Consider the following 24,211-nt stretch of genomic DNA (forward strand, 5'->3'; position numbering starts at 1 on the left):
GGAGGTTTAGGTTGGACTTTAGGAAAAGGTTCTTCCCCCAGAGGGTGGTGGAGCACTGGAACAGGCTCCCCAGGGAGGTGTCACAGCTCCAAGCCTGACAGTGCTCAAGAAGAGACTGGACAACGCCCTCAGACACATGGTGTGAACTGTGGGGTTGCCCTGTGTAGGAGCAGGAGTTGGACTCGATGATCCTTGTGGGTCCCTTCCAACTCAGGACATTCTATGATTCTATGATCTGAAGCACTTAACTTCTCTGGCATGGTTAATAACAGTCACAAATGCTACTTTGCAATCTGCCTTATAAACACAAACAGGAATGCAGAACAGTTGCAGGAATGTGCCACATTGATCACATCAGCAGCAATGAAGGTTAATTACAAGAAAAAAAACAGACTCTCAGAAGCCCCATTTTAGCAGCTGCATAAGGTTGTGATGCTACATAATGCAAACAGGCAGATGATGAGCATCACTGCTCATCACAACAAAACAAAACAAACAAACAAAAAAAATTTCATTTGTTATTATAAACTAGCCTTGATTACAGATGTTCAGCCTCATATCCATCTTTAGGAATTTATTTTAAAACTTATAATCTATACCAAATCTTTGAAATATTAGAAAAATAAGTAAAACTTAGTTACACTTCAGCCACTTATAACACACAGTATCATATCTAGATTAAAAAGCTGAAGTAATGTCAAATTGTCATTTGTTGCTAAGCTACTAGTGCAAAGCAAGTTATGAGTAATAACAGATCTATTCAGAACTTCAAAGGAAACCAGAGGCTTTTATAAGTGTGACCATTCATCGTAAATTACATCTTAAAAAACCTCGAAGTGCCTGAAATTTTGAGACCCTATCTTGGGGAAACAAGCAACTCTGCTCATCTCACCAGGAATCCACTTCAGAACTTGGAAACGAGTGTACCTCTGCTTAACTCCATTACAGATGTCAAATGGTGACTGCTCTCAAACTACACACTTGGATGTGATCTGGATTTCAATCATTGCAAAAAGATGCTTAAATAGGTATCTTCCCAACTGGAAATGTAGAGTGCCATGCTCAAAGAGGTCCTCTTGACCTGGTCTAGAAGGGATCACCATGGAGATATCAACCTTGACAAGGTCAGAGCAATGAAGACTGTAGGTGGAACTGAAAGATTTGGGGACTATGCTCCTTTTTCCAAACCACACAGCTCAAAGAGCCACATGACAGACCTGTCTGCAAGAAAACAATGAGAGAGGGGAAATGCATCAGTCTTTTGCAACAGCATTTTATAATATAGTGAGTTCATAACAATTTCTTTCTGAAAATTCCCATTCAAATTGTGATTTAGTATGCAGTTTTTATCAGTGTAACTTCTACAAATCTGTGTGGTAGGGTTTTGGTTTGGCTTTTGTTGGTTATTTTTTAAAACTGTGAAATTAGGATGCAGCAGCCACATGTAAAAAGCAAAAGACATATTTCCAAGATACTGATTATATACCTTCTTGCGATGGTGATACAGGGAATTAACTAACACTTAAAGAACTAACGCTTAAAGAACTAGAGAGCTAACACTTAGAGACCTAACCCTTAACCCACATCACAATTGCCTAGCCTTGCTTAGCTTTGTGTAACTTCTTGTATGAGAAACAGGAGTTCGCTGATGACTTCACAGGCCTTGCAAAGATGAAAAACCGTGGGTGCATCCTTGGGTGAACTAGATAACAGAAACTTGGGCACCGGACAGGAGATATGCCAGTCTGAGTCCCAACCAACTCATCACACCAGGCCAAAGGTAACCGTGTACAGAGAAGACCCTGGTTCACTATCACTGCACAGGCACAACCAGGAGAGGCCAGAGGTGGAGACTATGGAAATGATCTCCCGGAACTCATCATAATAAGAACCGCCTTCTTGGGGAAAGGTTATGAATATGTATAGGCATACCTAAAGCTTTCACGAATATGTAACACTTTACTGCATTTAACCAAGATCACAGCTACTGGAAATTCACACACAACTTAGGTGGAATTATTCCCCCACGTGTCCAGTGTGCTGTAAATACATACCTTCTTTACAATCTCAAAGGTTATAAGGTCATCTCCACACCTCAATGGAGGAGAATAAACTGTTTATTTCAACTGCATGTAGCATGAAGCACTGATGTTAAGAGGTCACTAACATACAAAATTTATGACCATCTTTTAGAAGAAACTGGGTGTTGTACAGTTTTGTAATGCAGGAGCTTTTCTACAAAAGCAGCTAAGAGCCAGCATGAAAAAAGATACACCTACAGGGAGGTTTCTGTGGCTTCTCCCAGAAACCAGTTTTGCTCAGAACAAAAAAAAATGCATGGGAGGAAACAACAGAGTAAATTTTTCTCCCTGACTGTGTAATGATTCTCCTCCAGAAGAGTCAGAACAATCAATGCACTGAAACAATAAACACTGCATAAACAAAACATTAGAATGTTTTTTTGTTGTTGTAAATGAAGACATACTGAACAATTGCATTCTTCAAATTCCTTATATTTACTGGGTGGATTTCTTAACAGTGCTTTTTTATAAACAATTCTTTCTTAATGAGCATACCAATATTTCCCTGAGCAGCAGCAATGATCAACCATACCACTGGCTCCTCTGACCTTGTTTTAATTAGTCTCTCAACATGTAAGTATTCCAGAACTGCTGCAAATTGGATTTTTCTGTAAACAATGGTCTCCCTCCTCCACATTTACTAAAGGCAACAAAACCCAAGAAGCTGAGAATTTAAAAATACAGCTGGCAAATAATTGTTACAATTTATCATCCCTTTTCATTATCAGCAGCATGCAGCAGGTAGCTATAAAGCAGCCTTACTAATGGATTACAATGTATAATTGGGATTTCAATCCGTATGTCTTCAATAAAATGCAATATAACCACTGTATTAACTATTGAATTCTTCATGTTTCTCAGGTGTGGACAAACAAATATTTTATGAATAGTCTCTTAGCAGAATTAATACACTGTACTCAAGCATTTACTTCTTCAAGCTACTGTTTTAATTACACAAAATATGTACCTACAGCTGCAAATAGAACGAATTACATCCAAGAGTATGTTCCAAACAAAGAGCTGGGAGACTGCAGATGTCCCTTTTTCCCTATAAATGATTTTTCATGCAAATTCCCTGTTTCACTCTGACAACACAGCAATTAAGCTGGTGCCTTCTGATAAATGTTCCAAACTTCCTTTCGGAAAACTAAAGTGAGTTTGTTTCCTGGTGAACTGCCATACAGAGATGGGACAGAGCATCAATTCAAGAGTTTATCTAATATTAACCTGGTAATAGGAGAATATTATTCTGATGTCATCTTCCACTTTCAGACTTATTTCCTAGGAAAATGTAGCTCTTTTCTGGTCCAACAACAACCATTCAGACTTTCCAAAGGGAAAACATTTGCGTACTGAGACCTCCACGGACAACTCTTCTGCATGTCAGAGTCTCCTTTTGCTCCTCATCAATAACATCAGCATCTCAGTATTACTCAGTTTTCGATGAAGTATTAATATTTCCAGGAAAAATAGAGTTGCAACAAGTCCTGTGGACAGATGTAGTGTTAGATGCAAGAAGTTTACTACAACCCCACGAAGATCTGCCCTGGAAGAACCACCACAGCAGAACACCTCTGCACTAAAGGTCTTGTTGGACTTGCAAGGGCAGGTACAAGTATTTAAGTTATTTAAAATCCATAGGCCTTTATGACAATGAACATAAACAATTGCATCAGGGTGTTCCTTGCTTCAGGATGACAGTCTTAAAGTGTCCGAAAGTAAAACTTTCTTCAGACTGCAACTGTAAACAGCAGTTACCAGTAGTACACAAGACTGAAAACAAACTTTCAGAAGCTAAAGGAGATATGCACTGACTGCACAAGCTTCTAGACCTTCTCTGAGGTAATTCCATATCCTTGAGCACCACATGGACTGCTCAAAGCTTTTGAGAAGTCATCATCTATTGACAAATAAGGCCTACGCCCTAAGGCACAGGATAAAACCCTTGATGTACTGTGTCACAACAGCTGCTTATCCAAAACACTTTATTTTGTCCTTCTGGATAAAGACAGATAAGGACAATCAGAGCACAAAGGGCAGGATATTGGCAAAGTAACCTGTTGAAACCAAGAAGGCTGAAAGTGAGGCAATTAATGAAATTCTTTTACACAGGAGACCATCCCATTAGATCGTGGGAGATGGGAACAGGACAAATTCCTTGGTATCCTATGGAAGATGTAAAGTTTAGACATTCACATAAAAACGTAATTTTTAAAGCCACCACTGTGATCTTACGTTTGTGCCAGAAAAAAATGACCAAATTCAATGAGTGTTTTGTTTTTCCAGCATAGCACTGACATTTCTGCTCAGAAGAGAAACCTGTTCAGAGCTCTGCAGCAAAAATCTCCACAAATAATGCATTGCAAAATTTTAACTGAAAATATTTAGATCCTTCTAGATAAAGTGATGACACAACCACTGTCTCTTCTCAAATAACCTGTGACTTATGGGCAATGACTGACAACCAGATCCTTTTCTAACTTCAAGACTAATAAAACAGAAGGCACTGAAGAGATGACAGCTCAGTTTAGCATAGCCAGTCGGTGTGAAAGAGCAATTTAACCTTTTTTAAGGGTATTATGAAAACATTTTTCATGAACACTGGCCTCTTCAGAGGAAGAAATACCCATTCAACATAACACAAGATGTAAACGCTACTAGATGTCATATGGAGCAATGCCTACAGATATTCCTGACAACATCTACAAAGGGGGAAGCTGCTCTGCTGCTTCTTTCTCTGAACTATTATTAGACACCAGATTACTGCCTCATGATAACATACTTTTAATAATGCAGAAAAAGCCCTACCAATTCAAATAACCTCATTTAATACTACTGCAATCTGTCAAGTATTTCTAGGTAGTTCCATGGCCCTTACCCTGGTATCTGCAGGCCACAAGTTGTCGTGTCTTTACCCTCAGAATGTCTCCTGACACGGGATGCCTGACACCAGTGAGGCCACACAGCAAGTTTTGTGGGAGATGATGACCCTGTGCCTCTGTTCCGAGTTCTCAGCTGGTGTCCTAAGCTTGTGCAAGCCTTTCTATATGACATTATCAACTGAAAATACAAAAAAAAGTTACAAAAATACATCTAGTCATGTAAAATTATTATTTTTTTATTATTTGATGTAAATTTTATTTCAAAGGTAATTTAATTATTTGTTTACAAAGCCAAAAATGTATTCAGATCACTTGCAAGTCAAACAGAGATATTGGATGAAAAAGAACTGTTACCTGAGTTACAGTACAATATTTAATTTCAGACAGTATTGCTCTTAAGACTTTTTACAGTAAGAACTAAACTAACAAGCTTTTTCAATTCAAAAGCTAAATCAGTGCTTGTCATAAATTTAAGAATTCTCATGAACCAACAACATGACATATCTTACATAATGTATACTGTACATTTTTGCTTCCCTCTATAATAAATTAATACCCTGGATGACTTAAGTATTACCAAAAATATTTACAAAAACAAGATAAAACATCATATAAATTTTTTTGAAAGATACATTTCTTCCAAGAAATAGTTTGGTACCAAGAATGAAATTTCAAGTCTTACAAAATTGCTTCGCATTTAAGTTCATGAAAGTAAATAAATAAGATTGAATTATACAAACAAACACTGATATCCTCTTATGGATTTATGCAGTAAAAGCATGTATCTCTTCTTGGGAGTATCCAAGATCCTTCAGATATCTGAAAGTCAGAAATCAAGTTGATAATATTAATATTTGGAACCCAAAACTCACCACAGACACAGCTGAAACGTAACTTCAGCACCACTATCTTGTTTTTATTCAGACATGCACAACTAAGTTTACCTTTGCAAACACTGAGAAAACATTTCATGTCCAGGAACTCACATGTACTACATGACCTTTAAGGATATGGAAAAAAATTCTAAAACTAAACACAGATATAATTTTAATTATCTCAGACTTCTCAAGAGGTAGCATGATTATTGGCCAATTTCATCCTCCATTGGTTCCATGCACCTGACTTCAGCAGGGCTGCAGAAATGCAAGTGATATCCATATTGGTTCAATATTTTGAAGCCAGGCAAGAGAAAGTTAGAGGGTTTTTTGTCTTTAAATATATGACATATAAAATAAGGAAAGTATTAGGTACAGACATAAATAAATGCATTAATTGAAAAAAAAAAAAAAAATCAAGAGAAGTGCTGGTGATAGAACACCTGCTTTGAATTTTACTTTTAATAACTTCATTTGTCAAACTAACACCAACACAGAAATCTTGTTTTCTATGAACATTGAATTAAAAGCAGTATTTAAAGCTTTGGGGAAAAAAAGTCATTGTTAAAAGAGATGCTCTAAGAAAGTTTTGGACAACTGACCAGAGCTCATGAAACTTGCATGTTGCTGACATTTACTTTGCTGCACACTAAATACACTCCAAGTATGATACCAGGTGTTTTTCTATTTTTTTTTTTAATTTAAAAAATTTTCTTGCAAAACAGAAGATGTGAAGCCTTTTTTGAAAGCCTATCAAGTCAGAAGCACTCTAGCACTCTGGTTAGGTGATCAAATAAAAACCAATCCTCGTTCTCCAGTTCATAATCTGAAATACTCACTGTACTCCTTGTTCTGTAAACGGTGTTGGACCACAGATGCAGATAAGCACTTTGGAATATTTGCTGCTTCTTTTCACAAACTCAGAGAGAAGAGATGAAGAAATCTTCCCCTCTTTGCCCATCCAGTCCTTTGTTGGTTGTGAAAGAATGAATTTAACCTCAAACCTGGAAAGCAGAAGAATATTTCAGAAATATTGCCTCTGATAAGAAATCTGCCACCCAAAATGCTGTTGACTGAGACACTGGTGTTTCCTACGGTTACTTTCTTGTTCTGCTCAGCTCCCACTGGCACAGTATCAGATCTCACAGACATTTAGCTGTTCCTACCAATCAAGTCAATCAAATCCCCTCCAGTATTGTGCATTTAATTATTTAACCAAATCTTTCGGTCTTAAAAGTTTTAGCTGTATATTTCACCTTACAAAGAAAAACAGCTGGTAGCAATTAAGATTTTATTGTTCAGTTATTCACTTACATAATGTTGGTGTAGCTCAATACACAAGTAGTGAAAAGTAAATGCTTAGCCAAACTTGTGAAAATGTCAGTACAACTTCATTAATGAGAAAATACTATACTGAACAACTACTCTGTTACTGAGTTTTTGAAACCAGTTAAAAACCAAGCACTTGTGTATCTGTGGTTCCTAATGAAAAGGAAAAAGGGTTTTTACTGTAAATTTACACAAAGTCTAGACTATTGTTAGTAACAGAATCAGCCTTGAATGTGCCAGACATCACCAGGCAATGAAATAATATTGATTTTTCTCTTCAATGTTGTGAAGGAGCAAGTGAAATTAACTTGTTCATACAATTTCAACTAAGAATTAAGCATAAACAAAGTATACTTCTGTCATGTAAAATCTAGGCAGTGACAATTTATCTAGTGATAAAAGCAAGAGTGCTGAAATTAAGAGGCAACTCAATACCCCTGTGTCTCCTGATGGAAATGTGACCTGCTAAACTACATTAGCATTCCCTGTGCACTAGTGCCTTTTTAATCCATAATTACTTTGTAACTGAGAAAAAAAAGGCAACAATTAGACAGTGTATAAATGAGAGTAATGGGCCTAATTCAAACTTCAAAGTTTTATATATGTATTTTCTCAACTAAATGGCACCAAAGAGACTTTTTCAGGACTTCTCTGTAAATTCAGAATGTTGCTCCAAGGATGCACTGTCCTTGTCTATCACTTCTGTGTTTCTCTTTGCATATCTGTGTTTTCTATTGCTAAGGCTAATTATCTTCACCTTCAAAAAGCTTCTCAGACAGTCTTAATGATCACCTCATCTAACATATCGTCTCCAATAAACACCTATTAAACACTGCCATATCAAATCCCTCATTTCCTATGGGACATACAGAAGATAATGACACAACCTGGTGCTATGAATCTGTGACCAATCTACCCACTCCCTTGGCTTCATTAAATTCTTAGCTAAGAGTTTCCTGCATCATGATCTTTGTGCCAAAGCTGTAGAGTTAGTCTAAGCTGCAAGACCTCTTCTCCTATATGCTCGGATGGTACAAGTTCTCCACAAGAATCTTAAATACCTTTTGTCCTTAAGAGCTAATTGTTCAAGTTGGTTTCTCCAAAGTATGTCATCTTCTGTTTTGTTGAAGAAGATCAGCTTCACTGTCCTTAAAAGAAAAATAATAAAAAATTAATTGCAGATTGTTTCTCTATTTGAAACACATTAAAGAATCGGAACTTACTGCATTATACAGAAGCCTTTTACTTACATTTTGTTTGTCTGTTTGTTTTGCAACTTTGCAATCCTCAAATTTTTTTGTCACTAACTCGATAGAGTATCTTTCTTGCTGTACCTGAAAGTCTGTTGGACTTGTGACCTCTCTTCTAAATGTCATAACCCTGTCTGCGGTTGCAACTTCTAGTTCAGGAACTGCTGTGCTAAGAAAAATAAAGTCTCTTGAAGTTACTAAGACCTGACTGAGAACATAGTATAGCTTGTCGAGTTTTATCTAATGGCTTCTCACTATTGTTTGAGCACTACTACTTCAATTAATATCTTGTATATGAACTCTGTACATGTTTTTAATATTACATAGACTAGCTTGTAGAGGTGAAATCAGAATTTCAAGAAAGTTATGTCAATATTAATTTAATAAAGCCAGAATCTAAACACATAGAAGGAAGATATAATTCACTCACAACTTGAAGTGCAAACTACAGCTCTGTACCAGGTTATCTTATTCTTACCTTATTTGGTGATTTATAAAATCTGTTTTCCTGGAAAGCTACTGTTTACAAGCATTGTAAAAGTTCACATAAAAACAAATGCTCTGTCATTAAGGTCAGTGCTATTATCTCTTCAGATTCTTATACTACAACAGAGGTAAAACACAAAAGCACTGACTTTACAAAAATGAATTTACCATTTGATAAAGTCACATAAACTTAACTTCTCCTTTATTGCTAACAACAGACTAGTACCCCAGGGACAACTGATCTAAGACAGAAGATCTGCTGTTAAATGCAAGCAGTTCCTGACCTGCACCCCACAGGGCTTTAAGTTCATGTTGTTTTGTCCCCTCAAGCACAGCTCTGAGCAGAGAGTACATGTTGCTGTGGTGCCAGAAGCTGCAAGTTCAGTGCCCCACATACAGAAAGCCGGAGTTCTGGGATACCTGGTGCAGAAATGCTTGAGGAACCACACAGGTACCTGTCAGGGCTGGCACCGAGGCTGAGCTCAACCTGCTGGTTCTTCTCACCAGACAGTTCTCAAACAAGGCACTCCACTACCCCCTCTCCTTTAACATGGGGCCAACCTTGCTCCTAAGAGAAGAGCACTAGACACACACTGAAGGAAAAGCATCATGGCTTGATGCACCAAAGGATACTGCAGACAGGAAGAGAACAAACCATTTTCCACATTTAAATCTGTCATTTCTTGCCTATGGTAAAAGTTGATAGGGAGACTAAACAGTAAGAATGGAAATCCAATGATCCAAGCCCATTACACCACAGCAAAAGCTGCCTAGGGAAGATGGGGATGGATTCTCCAGCACTCGCTGTGCAGCCCCAGAGGTTCAGCAGGACTTGCCCAGCATCACAGGCAGAGGCTGCTGCCGCACCTCAGGTGACAGGTCGGTCATCATTCAGGTCCTTCCTCAACTTTCTCAGTTTGTGGCCCAGCATGTGCAATCCAAGTTTACAGCAACCACTACTTTTCACAGTAAGATAATTTAATGCAAATTAAGTTGTTTATATATGCATATATTCCTATGTATACCAATAGTATATATAAATCTATACATACATACATATATTAAACACTTTCTTGTAATGTTTTCCCCAAAAAGAAAGTGAGAGTTAAAGAGGAAATATAAGAAATTACATTGCCTAGAGAGTCAGAAAACCCAAGCTTTAAGTGTCTGCATATAAATAGAACCTGTACTACTTCTAATCATTCCAGCACCTAGCAAGTTTCCACAACAAGAAGGAAAAAATTATTTATTTTGATAAGAAAACAGATGTTGCTGCACCCTAAGCTAACAGTGAGCATTGAGATCCCACAAGAAATTGTGCTGAAGAGAATTAAATAAGCCACTCTGGTCATCTTTCAAGGAAAAAAGTAGATAGAAACATCTTCTGTGTAGTAGGAGTCTTTCACATGTTATCTACTCTGTTCATTGTGGTTATGGACAAAATGTCAAGATTTGCATCTTTTACTATGTTTTGCTTTTGTATTATCACAACTACCTTTACCTGACATAATAGTTTCCTCCTCAAAACGAAAAAAAATATTGCAAACTCACTTAGTAGTGCTTCCCAAGCATTTATGTGAGATAATAGATCTATCTTTTGGGTTCACAAAGCCAGCCAGCCACATGTTATTCACTACTGACAATACAGGACACTTTGGAAGACCTAAACAGCACAGAGTCTCTCTGCTCACAAAATAGGACTATATGTAATCGCTGAACAAAAACTAAGAAAATAATAAAGCCTGAGTTTAGATTATTTTTTTAGAAACATATTTCTGCAATGCATGTTATCCTTTTCAGCCCAATTAATCTATGTTGTTTCAAAATGTGCTACATGAAGACATAATGAGCCAAAACATCCTGTGGTTATATTGAATAAAACATAGTTTTAGAAATTAATCTCCATTAAAAGAGTCCGAATTCAAAGGGACAGGAAAACAGTAGCAAGTTTGTTGAATTGTCCTCTGCAACAGCTTTAAAGAAAACACAGTTCAGGCATATTTTTGAGTTTTGTACTCTCCCAAATTACAATAGTTCACATTGACAAAAATTTCATCTGCTAAGAAATTCTGCAAGATGTGATTCTAGAGGAAAATTTTTGCACCGTAAGCACACCTCACCTCTATCAAAATATGCCCCTACAGAAACATTTTGCATTTCCTTTTAAAGTTCAGCTACTGTATACTCTCTTATGGTTGTGAACAGACAATCATATCAAGCAGAAGTACTAGTTCTGAGGTTCTGAAAGACAAAAGGGGCCAAAGCAAGCTGTTATTTTAACCAAGAACAAGTAATGCTTCCTTCTGGAGATTTAAAGCAGAGCACAGAATGCATATGCAATACACACTTTTAATGCATTTGAATGTACTTAAATGCTTTGCTTACATAAGTCTCACTTTAATGAAAACTAGAATTGACCTGGTAAAAACGTGTCACTGTTGCTTAGCAGGTGAAAAAAAATGTAGAAATACACTAGCTATTCTAATAAATTAAAGAGAAGCCATAACTAAACAGCTGTAAACCTCCTCTAGTCCAAAAAACAGTACCTATACTGAAATATTTCAATACTAAAAAAGGCATGCAAAGCTAGTTTAAAAAACCAAAACAAACCAAAACACACACATACAAAAATCTCCAAACAAAAACCCCTCAGATTTTCTCCTCAGTGAACTCACTTGTATCACATCTAAAACCCACAATGCAAATCAGTCAATTTTGTAGATGGTAGCCGAAAACCAAATATGCATAAGTTCTTTAAGACTCTGACAGACTCTCCCCTAAAGCATACCAGCCTTTGGCATCAGTTGAAGAAAAATGCTTTCATACCATTTTATTTTGTCAATTGTTTTATTAACACTGAGGCTTGCCCATTAAGCTTCATCCTTCCTATGGATTAATCTAGCTAGGGGTTAAATCATAACAATAGTACATACCGGAGGCAACTAACTTCTGTCAGAGCAAAATCCAGCAGTTTAACCATTGGTGTGAAGCCTGTGCCTGCTGCCAATAAAAAGAGATCTTCTGAAGTTTGAACTTGTGATTTCTTGAAGTTACCTTCAGGATTGCTGACAGAAATATAGTCTCCTTCATTAAAAAAAAACCAACAAAAAAAAAAGAACGGTAAACTTTAATGAGTTTGTTTTCATCTCCTTATTAGTCTGATTTTTACAGGCCCTTTCATATTGCCTTCATCTTTGTAGTATTAGGGTTCCTTTCAGAAAGGTACTATGCATTTCACACCAGAATCATTCTTGTTAAAAGAACAGATGTTCAATTAAAATGTCTTGTCTTGAGGGATTCCACACTGTATGAATACATAAATATTTGCAAATCAGTGTTAAAAACCTGCCACTATACCTGAAATAGAAAAGGAAGTACATCTCAAGTCTAGTAAAGCAGACTTATCCTTCTTTATTCAAAAATACAAAAAGGTGCTCTTAGACTATATTATACAGATATATATGTATACACACTATATATATAACGTGTGATACAGTTGACATATCTCAACAATTCAACATTAACACATTTGGAAGATCAGTCAAGACAGCTTCATGTATTGGACAAGTCCTAGTTACAGGACATATAGGGCATGGAGAATAAGGCTTAAGAAAAAAAAGTTAAGAGTACGTCCCAATGTATAAGTAGATAAACAGTAAGAACATCACAATACCCAGACAGTGAATGTGAAGCAATAAAGCAATCGCTGCAAAGCCAAACACAAAAAACCTCAACATATACTTACCAACTTGCAGGTGCTCAAGTGCCTGTGTGAATGGTCCACAGGAATAAATTTTAATCATTAAATATATATGTGCACCATCGCGGCAAGATGGTTCTTTGAAATCCAGCGGCAAAAAAGGCAATACAGGTGTGTATGGTTTTACTACCTCTGTCCCTAGATAGAAGACAAAAAGGGAGCTGAAATAATATGAAAAGTACATCCAGCAAATGTACTGTAAACAAATACCAAAATAACCAAACAATAAATAAATAAATAACCTGTATATCCCATAAAAATAACACCATCATGTGCCTTCACACAAGTACGTTACTTTCCACTGCACCAGTTCTTCTTACAGTCGCCTTCCACTTCCAATTAAAATCTTCAGGCCACTGTGAAGTACATATTTCTAAACCACTTAGCAATTCAAAACACAGGAAGGAAATATCTAGTCATCCCCAAAGAACATGAAAATCTAAAAGCATTTGCATTTATTTTCAAGTACCACAGCTTGATTTTTTCTAAATTGAAATAGCAGATTTTTAGTACTGCATGATTATTTTTTTCCACTATCTTTTCAAAAAGCTACTGTATAATGACAGAAAGAAAGATTGCAAGAGTTGGACACCAGCAAACAATTAAGTAGGGAAGAGGACAAAACAGTTTACCATTAAAGGCTATTTAAAAAGTCTTCTGAGAGATGTCATTACCATGCACAGAGCAATGCAAGTACAGTGACCAGTATAATCATTAACATGCAACTTTTTAAAAGTATCCTTAAAAAAAAAAATAAACAAGATTTTTTTTTGATCTCCCATTTAATTTTTTTTTACATTTGCCTTTAACAAAATTTGGAAAAATAGCACTTAGGCAATGCTTTTCAAGATGCATTCCTCTTATAATCTCATATTATTATGAATACTGTACAACTGAAGTGTAAAGTAGCATTACTATGACAGCTATAAATCGCTCAGAAGAAAAAAAAAATTGCAACATTACCCTCCCCATGCCAAAAAAAGCTGCAAACCAAAAGGAAATGACTAATCATACATAACACATATACAATGAGCTTCCCCACCTTCAAAGATGAACAGCACTACTTCAATAACATTTTAAAGGCAGAATTGAAAGAAGAGCTGATAAGTTCAAGAGTAAATGCCAACCACCTCCATAGTTAAGCTTCCCAGCAATATTAATCCAGTCAGTTCATTATTAGGCACTGATTGTGATCCTGGAAGCACAGACTTTCTAACTACAACCAGTGAATTAGTGGCCTTCTCCCAAGACTACGAAAAGGGATTTATTTTAATATAACCATGGCTACATTCTCCTTTTTTTACCTGCAATGATCTGTTTGAGGTAAACATGTTGTCCAGTGGGAACATGGAGATGTGTGCTCTTAGGCAACATCAAGCAGAAGAGTTTGGTGTCATGGGTAACTTCTGTCTTAGAAACCAACTTGCATTTTCTGTAGAACAGTCCTAAAAAATGGGTTTACTTGTTATGTGAGTCTCAATCTGTCTTTCCATTCTTATACATTTTTTAATAAGCGAAAAACATGTATTTCACTATATACAATTATAAAAAGACTATAAACAGATGCTTGTTGTATAATTAATTACAATTAATTTTCTCATTTTGGTCTAAGGACTCATTCATAGCCTTACCTTAGGCTCACAACAGACCGAATCTATGAGTTATCAGCATCGACTGGGAAGAAGTAGAAAACTACCAAATACCAGCAGAAAGCAGAACCCCCTGTACTACACTGCACCTGTGCTAAATTCAGCATATGACTACAGCATAAATACATATATGCAGAATAAAACCAGTCTGGGTAATGCAAATGAAGTGTAAGCAAGGCACAGCACCCCAGTCCTCAGTAAGAGACTATCTAAACCCAGCTGGCATTCCACACATTTACTGGGTTGACCACCCCTCAGTGTTGCAGTTTCACTTCTGTTAGCACAAGTATTTCTGATACAGCTTTGCACAATTTTTCAGGTACGCAATACCAGCGCTTATAAACAACATAAAATGACACTAATATCTATGCCTATGTAGGCAACACATGCTTCAGCATTATCAATAAATATTTTAGACTTGAAATGGTGCCTTTTGGCTAATTAGAAATTATGAGCTCCAGTTATATGTTCACATGTTTACTTAAATCAACTACAAAGTCATATATACAGCACAAATTTCTATTGATACAGCTGTTTTGGATGCGAGAACGCAGGTTTCAAATACAGTGCTTTTCAACTTGTGCAGCAGCTAAATGCTGGGGAAACAGTGAGGGAAAAATACAAAAGAAAGCTATTTAAAAACATACAAAACAAACAAACAATCTCCACAAACAAACAAATCACTCTGCAGTGAAAAATTTTAGTGAAAATTCAGACAAGAGACTGAGAAATAAACCAGTGAAAGAACACAAATAATCAGAATAGCTAATTAATGATGGGGATTAAAAAAAAAAGGTGGGCAAAAAGAAAGGAACACCCAGGAATATTTAGCTTTGTTCAGGGACAAAAGGAAATCAATTATAATAGTTTCACCAGTATCTTATGGAAGCTCAAAGTAATGTGTTTTCCCCGTACCAACAATAAACTCAGAGCAAAATAAGCCATTTATCTGCCTCTGCTACAGCAGGAGTACCAACTTGTCACTTACACTGGTGATGATCTTATTGGCAAAGTGCCTGGCTAAGGCTGGCCAGACCTGCACCCAGTTTAACTAAACTGCCATCCTCATCTGTGTAATCTGCCTCATTATATCACTTCACACTCTAAGAGAGGATTTGAAAACACAACTAAGCAGAGGGCTGTGCCCTGCTCATTACAACCAGAAACTGCAGAGCATAAGTAGGGATAAAGCAGCAAGGAAGAAGTACTTCAAAGAACAAAGGGCAAGGATGCAAAAACAACCACTTAGTGGCTTCATTCTGGAAAGTAACATGCTTAGAAAGGTTAATTTAGCTACAAATGCCAAACGCAGGAAGGTATTCCTCAACTCTCCACTGCGATATTGGCCTGTCAACATTGCCACCATAGGTTATTTTTTGAGTACCTGGGAACAACTGTCCCAGCTTTCCTAAAATATCAATGGGAATAACAATTGCTGCATAAGGCAAGTGCCAGCATATTGTAGAAATCTAGATACAAAATGAGAGGTGTAGAGTGAAGATGAATAGAAGCAATTTTTTCTCTTCTACCTTTAGAAGAACATTTTTCAGCTAAGCATTTGTTGCAGCACTGCCGTATTTTAGTTCTAACCTGAAATACCAGAGTGGTGATACCACACTGCCTAAACAGCTCAGTCTGGGAAAGAATTTTTTTTAAAAAAGCAAGCAAGCAGCAAAATCCCATGAGTGGCATTATCTAAACTTCATACTTCAAAAAAACCCCCAAAAAAAGGCAGAAAGAAGCAGCCTCTTCCCTACAATAATCCCATCATGCCACTTACCATTTTCAATGTAAAATTTGTAGTCTGTCCCAGTTCATGTGAAGCCTCTCAAAATTTGACAGGTTCATATATGGGAATACTTGAGCATGACACCCTTCTAATGACACTTTCTTCAGTGAAGCAACAGTTCTTCCCCTCTCTTTTTCTCAACATTATTGAAAAATGAACTCAAGTCACTGCTTACATAGCTGAGCTCCTCATGAGACAGGATGAGATGCAAAGGACATGAGCTGCAACTCAGGAAATTCCAACTGGGCATCACCCTGAGGATGGTCTGGTCAAACACTGGGGCAGGCTGCCCAGAGAGAGTCTCTGTCCTTGAAGATATTCAAACCTTGACTGGACAGCTTCGAGCAGACAGACCAGGTCACTTCCAAAGGTCCCTTTCAACTGAGTTACTCTATGATTCTAGTATTTCTTTAGGTCTTAACAGTTAGAAGTAGAAGCATCTTGATCTTTTGTATTTTGCCACTGCACCAGCACATGCTTCTTTACTTCTTGACTTCAATCACGTGCTGATTGTTGTCTCAACACGGATGGACTACCTGTAATAAATGTACATCACTTGTACGTGGCCTAAATTCCAAACTCAGACAAAATTCTCTTTCAAGTCAGCAACTCTTTTTAAGCAAGTCTTGCAGCTCAGTGACCACTGCCATTGCTTCCTTGCTCTTACCTCCAACAGCACCACTTAAGGGGAAGCCCAAGCCAGTAAGGCTGGCTGAGCTTTATTCTTAACTAGGGGTACAGTTCAAGAACAGGCACCAATTGCAGGACTTCTTAAAAAACAAAAAACAACAACAGAAAGAAAACAAAAATAAAATAATAACAATTTAAAAAACCCAAACAAACAACAGCAACACAAGAGGCTTTAGAGGGTCTCAATAAGCTAGCCTGTCCATTCTCCTTCCCCAGGATTCTCCAAAAGTCATTTAATGACCACTTTGAGTATTTTGGTAACTTCATCTAATGATTTTTTTTCCATTTAATTTATCTGTACTGCAGTATCCTTATCACAGCATTATCACAAACATTTTGCTGTTCCCAGATATTCTGGATTAAAAACCCAGCCAAAGAGTTCAAGACAGCTGGAGACCAGTTACAGACTCCTCTGGGACAGTGCGAGCAATTGCTGTCTGAAGGAACAGCATCACCATTAACATCCCCTTCTTCACTAAGTACAGGACCACAGCCTGTCAATTCAACCACAACAGAAACAAAAGAATTTTAAACAGAGAAAAGCTTTCAAACAAACAATATTTATCCACAAAATGCTTAAAAGTTAAGGGTTTAAACACAATGTTCCAGCACAGCCAGGCTTCTTTCTAATTGGCATTATTTTCAAGGGTATAAACATATCTAAATATGTAGAGTTACTACCTGGAAATACACATTCAGGTTACTAAATCTCAGCTGCACATGCATTTGCATCAAATGCATTACATACCACTACTGCCAGAGTAGGTGACTACGGCATTTTTCTGCATACGCTTGTTTTCTTAAATTATTCAAATACCTACTAGTGACTTATCCACTCCAAACGCCTGCAGAGACACGATGTAAAGCCTCTGACATGGAATAAAGCTTTCTTCATCAATGTTTCCTCATGTCTTTCATCTAACATTCTACAAACCACTTATTTTGAATGAGTAAACATTTCAGATGTAACAAAAGAATGACTACAGTCTTGAAAAAGGAAAGGCAATAATTCCATTTCATACCAATCTTGAAGTAAAGCAAAAATCAACTCTCTGGTTATACAAAATAAATTTTGTAAGAAGTTTGTTGTAATTTGTTTTTCTACCATTCTTTTGAAAAACAACACGTACTAAAATTGCAAAGTACAGTATAGAAATAAATATGCTAAGACTGCTCTCAGTTCTTCAGACTTCAGAATTACTTGAAAGGATATGGGACATTGGTAATATATCCCACAATACTGATCAGCTAATTCTCTTCCAGGTATGTGGGAGTGGAGAGAGAAGTTAAAAAATGATTCATCAGTGATTCACTGTTTCCTGACAATTTTCTGACCTTTCCAACCTGACAAATTCCAAATTTTTCCACTTATAACGAACTAACCTTTACCTCTCCCTTTTTCTTTTTAATTTGCCATATAGAACTTTTGTCCCTATTCACTCAACCTGATATTTAAAAAAGAGACATTCATAGCCCCAAGGAACCTGCTGGTTTAGGTTGTCTTAAATAAAATTAGTTCATTATCAGTGGTCCAAATAAAATCTGAAGCCACAAGCAAAGGCAATTGGCAATGCAGAGAAGCCTTTCAACAAGAGAACATCAGCCTCCAGTAGCAAGTTAAAGAAGATCAGTTGCTTTCAGCATCCCCTGAAAGCAAGCTAACTGTCCGATGACAAAGCCATATGAATTGCTACTATACATAAGCAAAAGGCACTGCTCTCTTAATTCTGGAGCATCATCCAAGTGCCCAGTAGCAATTCCTCATTTTCAAAGTAGAGAAAGCAATAGGGGAGGAGGTCAGGTTTTACGAAGCTGTGTCAGTGTCACAGCTCCTGATCTCAAAGAAGCCACCCTTGCAGCATCCCCCCTGTGACCGAAACCTTGCCATGTGAAGCCTAGAGAGAGTCACAGGTTAAAGATGCTGCTCTCTAAACTAAAGTTCCTCATCTGCTGGACTGAAGAACTACAGCACCTTGATTCATACACATACAAAATGAGTTTTCCTAACGAAACTGCTGCATGGGAGCAGTTTATTAACAAAACATGCTGCATACCTTTGGAAGAGTATAATCCTTTTTCCTACTGTATTCTTATTCATTATGAAATGGATTTTAATTTAAGAAATTTTCCTTGAATGATGTTTCATGCTTTTCATCGATAAGACTTCAGGGACAATTCTTATCTCTTCTTTCTTGTTAGCCACAATCCTGGTAATGCTATAGAAGCAACTTTGTCTGTTTGCTTGTGACACAGAGTTTCGAAGTATAAAAGCCGCATCGCTCCACTGCTCCCCATCTTTTGCATGGGAGTCCCATGGCATCCTCAGCAAGTACATACCACCCAGTGTCCATCAGCCCACTGAAAGTTAATTCTTAATTTGTTCAGGTGACTTGATTATGGAGCCTCAAACAGTGTTAGTGCCAGGATAATGGAGATCAGCCCACGCAGCTGAAGGAAGGTGCCTGCCCATCACTCCTGGTAGCGGTCCAGTCTCGGAGTTATGACAACCGTGAACCCTTCCTGCTGACCATCCACGTTATCACTACCCTCAAACACTTCAGTCAATTACTAGATTTCCCAACCTAGCTCCTATTATCCAAAAGGGTCAGACATGCCCTTCCCAGATTATCTCCTTCCCTTACCAAAATAAAGTTTTCACTGAACTAATGCCTTCTAAACTTTCCCTGGTTATGCAGCAAACAGCACACCATCACAGCGTAAGTCTGGCATAGTCTGGCATATATACCTTAGAGCACTCTGTGAGCATTCTCCCCCTTCTATTACTTCCAAAAAAAAAAAAAAGCCCTATGATCTTTTCACTTACACATTCTTTCACATCACACAATCACAATCCATTTCAGTCCTCAGAGGCAACATCACCTGGATTCTCTACCGAACCCTCTAAGCATCTACCAATAGTTGCAAGCTTATTAGGGGTGCAGAAGTTGGTAATTAGGTTAGTTTCCAAAACAGGGGCCTAAATGGAAGTTCGGAATCACTTTCAGATGGAAGAAGTAGAGTTTATTCTCCATAGGGAAAAACACAAAGGCATACCCCATAAGTCATCCCTATTAATGTCTCATTTTTCACTTGCATATGGCTACTGCTCCTATGCACACAGTCACTGTAAAACATCTTCCAAACTGGCATGCTCACTCAGTTTTTCCCTTAAATTTCATTTTTACTGTGTTGCAACAAGCTTCAGGACAAAGAAATTCGGTATTATCACATACAGCCCCAACATCAGTTGCTTATTCTATTGGCTAAAGCTGCTAAAAAAACAGAAAAGTAGTAAAAAAATTGTGATTAATTCAAAGTTTCACCTTCTGTTTACCACAACTACAGCTGAACAACTGTCCACAAGTCAAAAATAAAAGCCTTAGATACACAGAAATACTTCTTATGTACGTACAAGGTTTTCTTATTCAGAGCATGAAGTGTTTGGAAGGGACATCATGAGCAGATTTGTACTAATTGAAATTTTGAGTGGTCAGTGGTGAAGGTCTTGATTTTTTTAAATTCAGCAGAATTCAGTTTTTCCACAAAAAACCCTAGCATACTAATGCAGAAAAACCAAAGTTGAAAGATCTGTTTTCACCAACTAAGATGAACAAGGATAGCTGAAGTTATTTTTTTTTAATAATTCCATAGCAGAAGCTAATATTTAAATATTTTTCCAGTTGGTATCTTTTCACCAATCTTTGATAACCTGCAGTTCTAGGTAACAATATTACAGCGCTGGCCTGTCCCCACCAAGGCTTGGTTGCAATTCCACCTTGAGGCAGAAGCATGATATGCAGTGGTGATCACAACCTATACCCTCACAAGTGATCTTCCCTATCTTATTTCACAGTAAAGGCACCTACAAGAAAATAATGTCTGAATACCTATGAAAAAAACTGCTCTCTTTCACTGTGCTAACGTTGTGGGTGGGGTTTTGGTTTGTTTGTTTGGTTGTTTTTTTAACCCAGAAAGTTCCACCTTGTTTTTTCTTAATACTGCATTTAAATTTCCCAGGATGCCGGCACTATGACCATTAGTTTTTTTTTATGCTTCCTAATGACCAGCTTCATAACAGCTACCTAAGAGTAATGTCACCGGCTTCCCTACATTGACAATCTAATTATATTGAATTGTGCTTTCTATGCAATACTGTCAGGTAAAATTATTCCTCCAGAAAACGAAGCACTTAATCCTCCTTAAGGAGCAGAAGCAGTATTAAATATTCTTTTGAAGCTACTGATACATCCTAAGATACAATATAGTTTCTTGTAATTCCATTAACATTTAAAAAAAAAAAAAATCCCTCTCAATTTTGAAGAAATTCCACAATTTTTTTCTTTCCTCCCCATTAATTAACAGATACACTGGCCAAAACGCTACTTTAAACTCTGCAGAAATTTGAGAGTCCACCATAGGCAACTCATCTGCAAGTATGACTTTCCCAGCTTAAGGGGAAAAAGTAGGGGCTTATGCTAATTGTTTCTTCATAGCATAAAGTTATTATAGGCTTCCAGTATCATCTTGGCATTACGTCATTGTCTCTGAAAAAGAACGTCATCATTTTTTGTAGAATTTAAACTGGTTGCTGTAAAAATGAAGATTAAATAACTTAGAACTATAGGGGCTCAGGAGGGCATAGTGGTCACCCCCCCCCTTCATGAACGCTGTCATATGAACAAGTAATAACAAAATCAAGTAAAGTTTTCAAGTGTCAACCCCGCCTATTTTTCAGCCCTCCTTCCTGTGCTTTAATACAATGGAAATGTTTCAAATGATCAGTACACAAGAAAATACTACAGAAAAACTCAGGCAAGAAAAACCCAAGGAAATGAACAGTGCTCCCAGAAGCACTTACTGTTCACAGGTGCAGAACAACCTTGCCACCAAACTGAAGTGTGGAAACATTCTGAGTAAAATTATTACTTTTATTAGAAAGTGTCAGTAACTTAGCAAAATGGCTACAAATACCAAAGAAAAGTATAACAATATTACATAAGTACTTTTCAACCTGTTCCCAGATTTTCCAGTACTTTCAAGAAGTGAAAATTATCAGTTATGCTGTCTTGAAACAAGGTTCTCACAGTCATGGGAAACAAAAGGTAATGCTGAGAGTAAGCAGTGGAAGATACATAAATCTAAGTGAAAAAAATAAGAATATTTAAGGCAATGCATCTGTGCTACCCTATGTATGTATTGATGTAGTGCCACAAAGAAATACCAGGTATAAAGCTATAAAATAGCTTTAACTGGCCAGCTTAGGTCTTGAAAGTAAAGTAGCTCCCACTAGGAACTACTTCAACACTGGTTCTGCTTCTCCTGCTCACATTCAAATTCCAATATACCTTGTGTCAAAAGTTCTACCTGCTCTTTTCAGACACAATAACATTTGCGGAGCTTTACTTCTACATGAAACTGGTGTAAGTTACTCCATTTATGTCACACACATCGCTGGGGATTTTTAATAGCAATTGGTATATCAGGTAAGTACAGCTATTTACAAAGCTAGTATGTCCTTCCTCTGCCCTGTTGTAGTCCTCGTTCATCTTTCATCACAGCTACACACTGAAATAGTGTAAGAGACCAAGTATCTAATGTGAATTACACTCTGGTCAGCAGCATACTCATTTACACTATCTTGCTGCAGGGTTTACTTGTACTTCACTAGTACCTGACATTATGTTCTGCCTGTATTAAAAGTGCTCCTAGTGTGGGCACAGGTTAACAGGCAAACCACATGTGTACAATCTTGATGCAAAATAAACTGAAGCATAAGCAGTATTAAGGAAAACCTCTGTATCTGCAACACACTTCATACTAAGCGTTTCTACAGTTTATCACAGAACAATCTAACCTTCTCTTCAAATAACTATTTAACTTCATATAAAAATATGCATCAATGAATTTATGAGGTCAGAATTACTTACCAGAATAAAGTTACTTTGCTTCAGAAAAAGTAGTTTTGCATATAAAACCAACTGCACACCCAATAAAGACAAGGAAGTTATCTAGAGTTGTTAATTACTATTTCTGCGCTCACACTGCACAAGGTATGAGTTTCTTCACCCATAACATTTTGCTCCTACAAAAGTGGAAGCAAAATTGAAAACTCTGCAATTCAGAGTAAGGGAGCACAATTCTAAGCAGAAATGGAGAGTGGCTACTTAAGACTAAACTGAGTAAACACAAGGCTCCAACACATAGATTTTAGGGCCAAGCTGAAAGCACAGGGTTGGAATAAAGGAAAGACATCTAGGCTTAAGCATTCTTCCTGTATAAACCTTCCGTCAAGTTCAATTTAAATTTGAGGGGTTTAAAATGGAAAAACCGCAGAATAATAGTTTCTGGAGCAGGGATTAAAAAGCCATAGATATCAATACATTTACCAGATTCATCACCTTGGTAATCAGGAAGCTGAAGAAATTCAGGCTCAGCAAGCCCTCTAACTTTTCTGGGGATTCAACTTTAACTCGGTCAGTCAGTGATACATAATAAGGTTACCCAACACCTATAACGCTTCTTTGCATAACATGACAAATGCTATGTTGGAGAATGACTTCTTAGAAAAAAATGCAGAATAATAATTTTGAAAGCATAGCTCCAACCATTCTCACTTTCCTCATTTGCAAAGGACCTATAAAGCCACTATATTCTACACATCTTGTTCTTTCAGGTTGTTTTTCTGCTTTCCATAATCATGAAAAGTAATAAGGGAGAAAATGAGCAACGGACAGTGGACAACATATTACTTCAGGCTGTATCACCTTAAATAAAGAGAATTGTATTGAACAATCTAATATTAGAGTGGATCACCCAACAGTTTCTGAAACTCTCAGAAGGAAAATTACATTCCACATAAGCTAAAGGTAGCTAAAGAGATGTACTTTTATGTAGTTGGTCTTGCTTTTTGTACCACAGTAATCTCTCAAATTTCACGGCCTAAGTAGCATAACTGAGAGACAGTAAGAGGTGTATGACATGGTGATCAACATTTAATTAGCTCTTAAAAGTGTACAGATTCTCTTTCACACATAATAAGGTAGACTAATGTCAGTCAACTTTTGAGTGTTATTAGACTGAGGGCCAAGAGGGATTTTGAGAAACTGGGCAGCTGCAATAACATCAGGAGCATGCTTATACTATATAATGTAATGTAATTGTGCAGAAATTTATAATTTAGCTGTTAAAAAAAAGTAGCACACTGATCAGGCTAATGGACTTCAGTGCTACGTCAAGTTCATACTACTCTGTTGCCACAAAACGAACACGTAGGTAACATCTACTGCTTCTTGCAGAAACATCAGCTTATTCAGAGCTGGTTTTGATACCTACACAATGGCTTGAAGCGTTTTATTTAATCACAGCCCAAGTTACAAAGATGTAGGGTGCTGGAACAACATTACAGCATTGAAAGATGTCA

At 37.1% G+C, this 24,211-nt stretch overlaps 1 protein-coding gene across 2 annotated transcripts in view; it reads right to left on the reverse strand.

Moving 5' to 3' along the window:
• Positions 1 to 5,178: 5,178 nt before the first annotated feature.
• CYB5R4 (cytochrome b5 reductase 4) overlaps positions 5,179 to 24,211 on the reverse strand; it is a 37,826-nt gene continuing 18,793 nt past the window's right edge. For both annotated transcript variants that reach the window (XM_065834682.2, XM_065834683.2), the window contains 6 exons: positions 13,968 to 14,108; positions 12,649 to 12,801; positions 11,837 to 11,987; positions 8,229 to 8,315; positions 6,678 to 6,842; positions 5,179 to 5,782 (listed from right to left, as the gene is read on the reverse strand). In XM_065834682.2, the coding sequence (XP_065690754.2) occupies positions 5,728 to 5,782; positions 6,678 to 6,842; positions 8,229 to 8,315; positions 11,837 to 11,987; positions 12,649 to 12,801; positions 13,968 to 14,108 (752 nt within the window). In that variant the 3' untranslated portion in view covers positions 5,179 to 5,727. The remainder of the gene's footprint in view (positions 5,783 to 6,677; positions 6,843 to 8,228; positions 8,316 to 11,836; positions 11,988 to 12,648; positions 12,802 to 13,967; positions 14,109 to 24,211) is intronic.

This window comes from Patagioenas fasciata, chromosome 3, assembly GCF_037038585.1.
Source record: "Patagioenas fasciata isolate bPatFas1 chromosome 3, bPatFas1.hap1, whole genome shotgun sequence".
NCBI lineage: Eukaryota > Metazoa > Chordata > Aves > Columbiformes > Columbidae > Patagioenas > Patagioenas fasciata.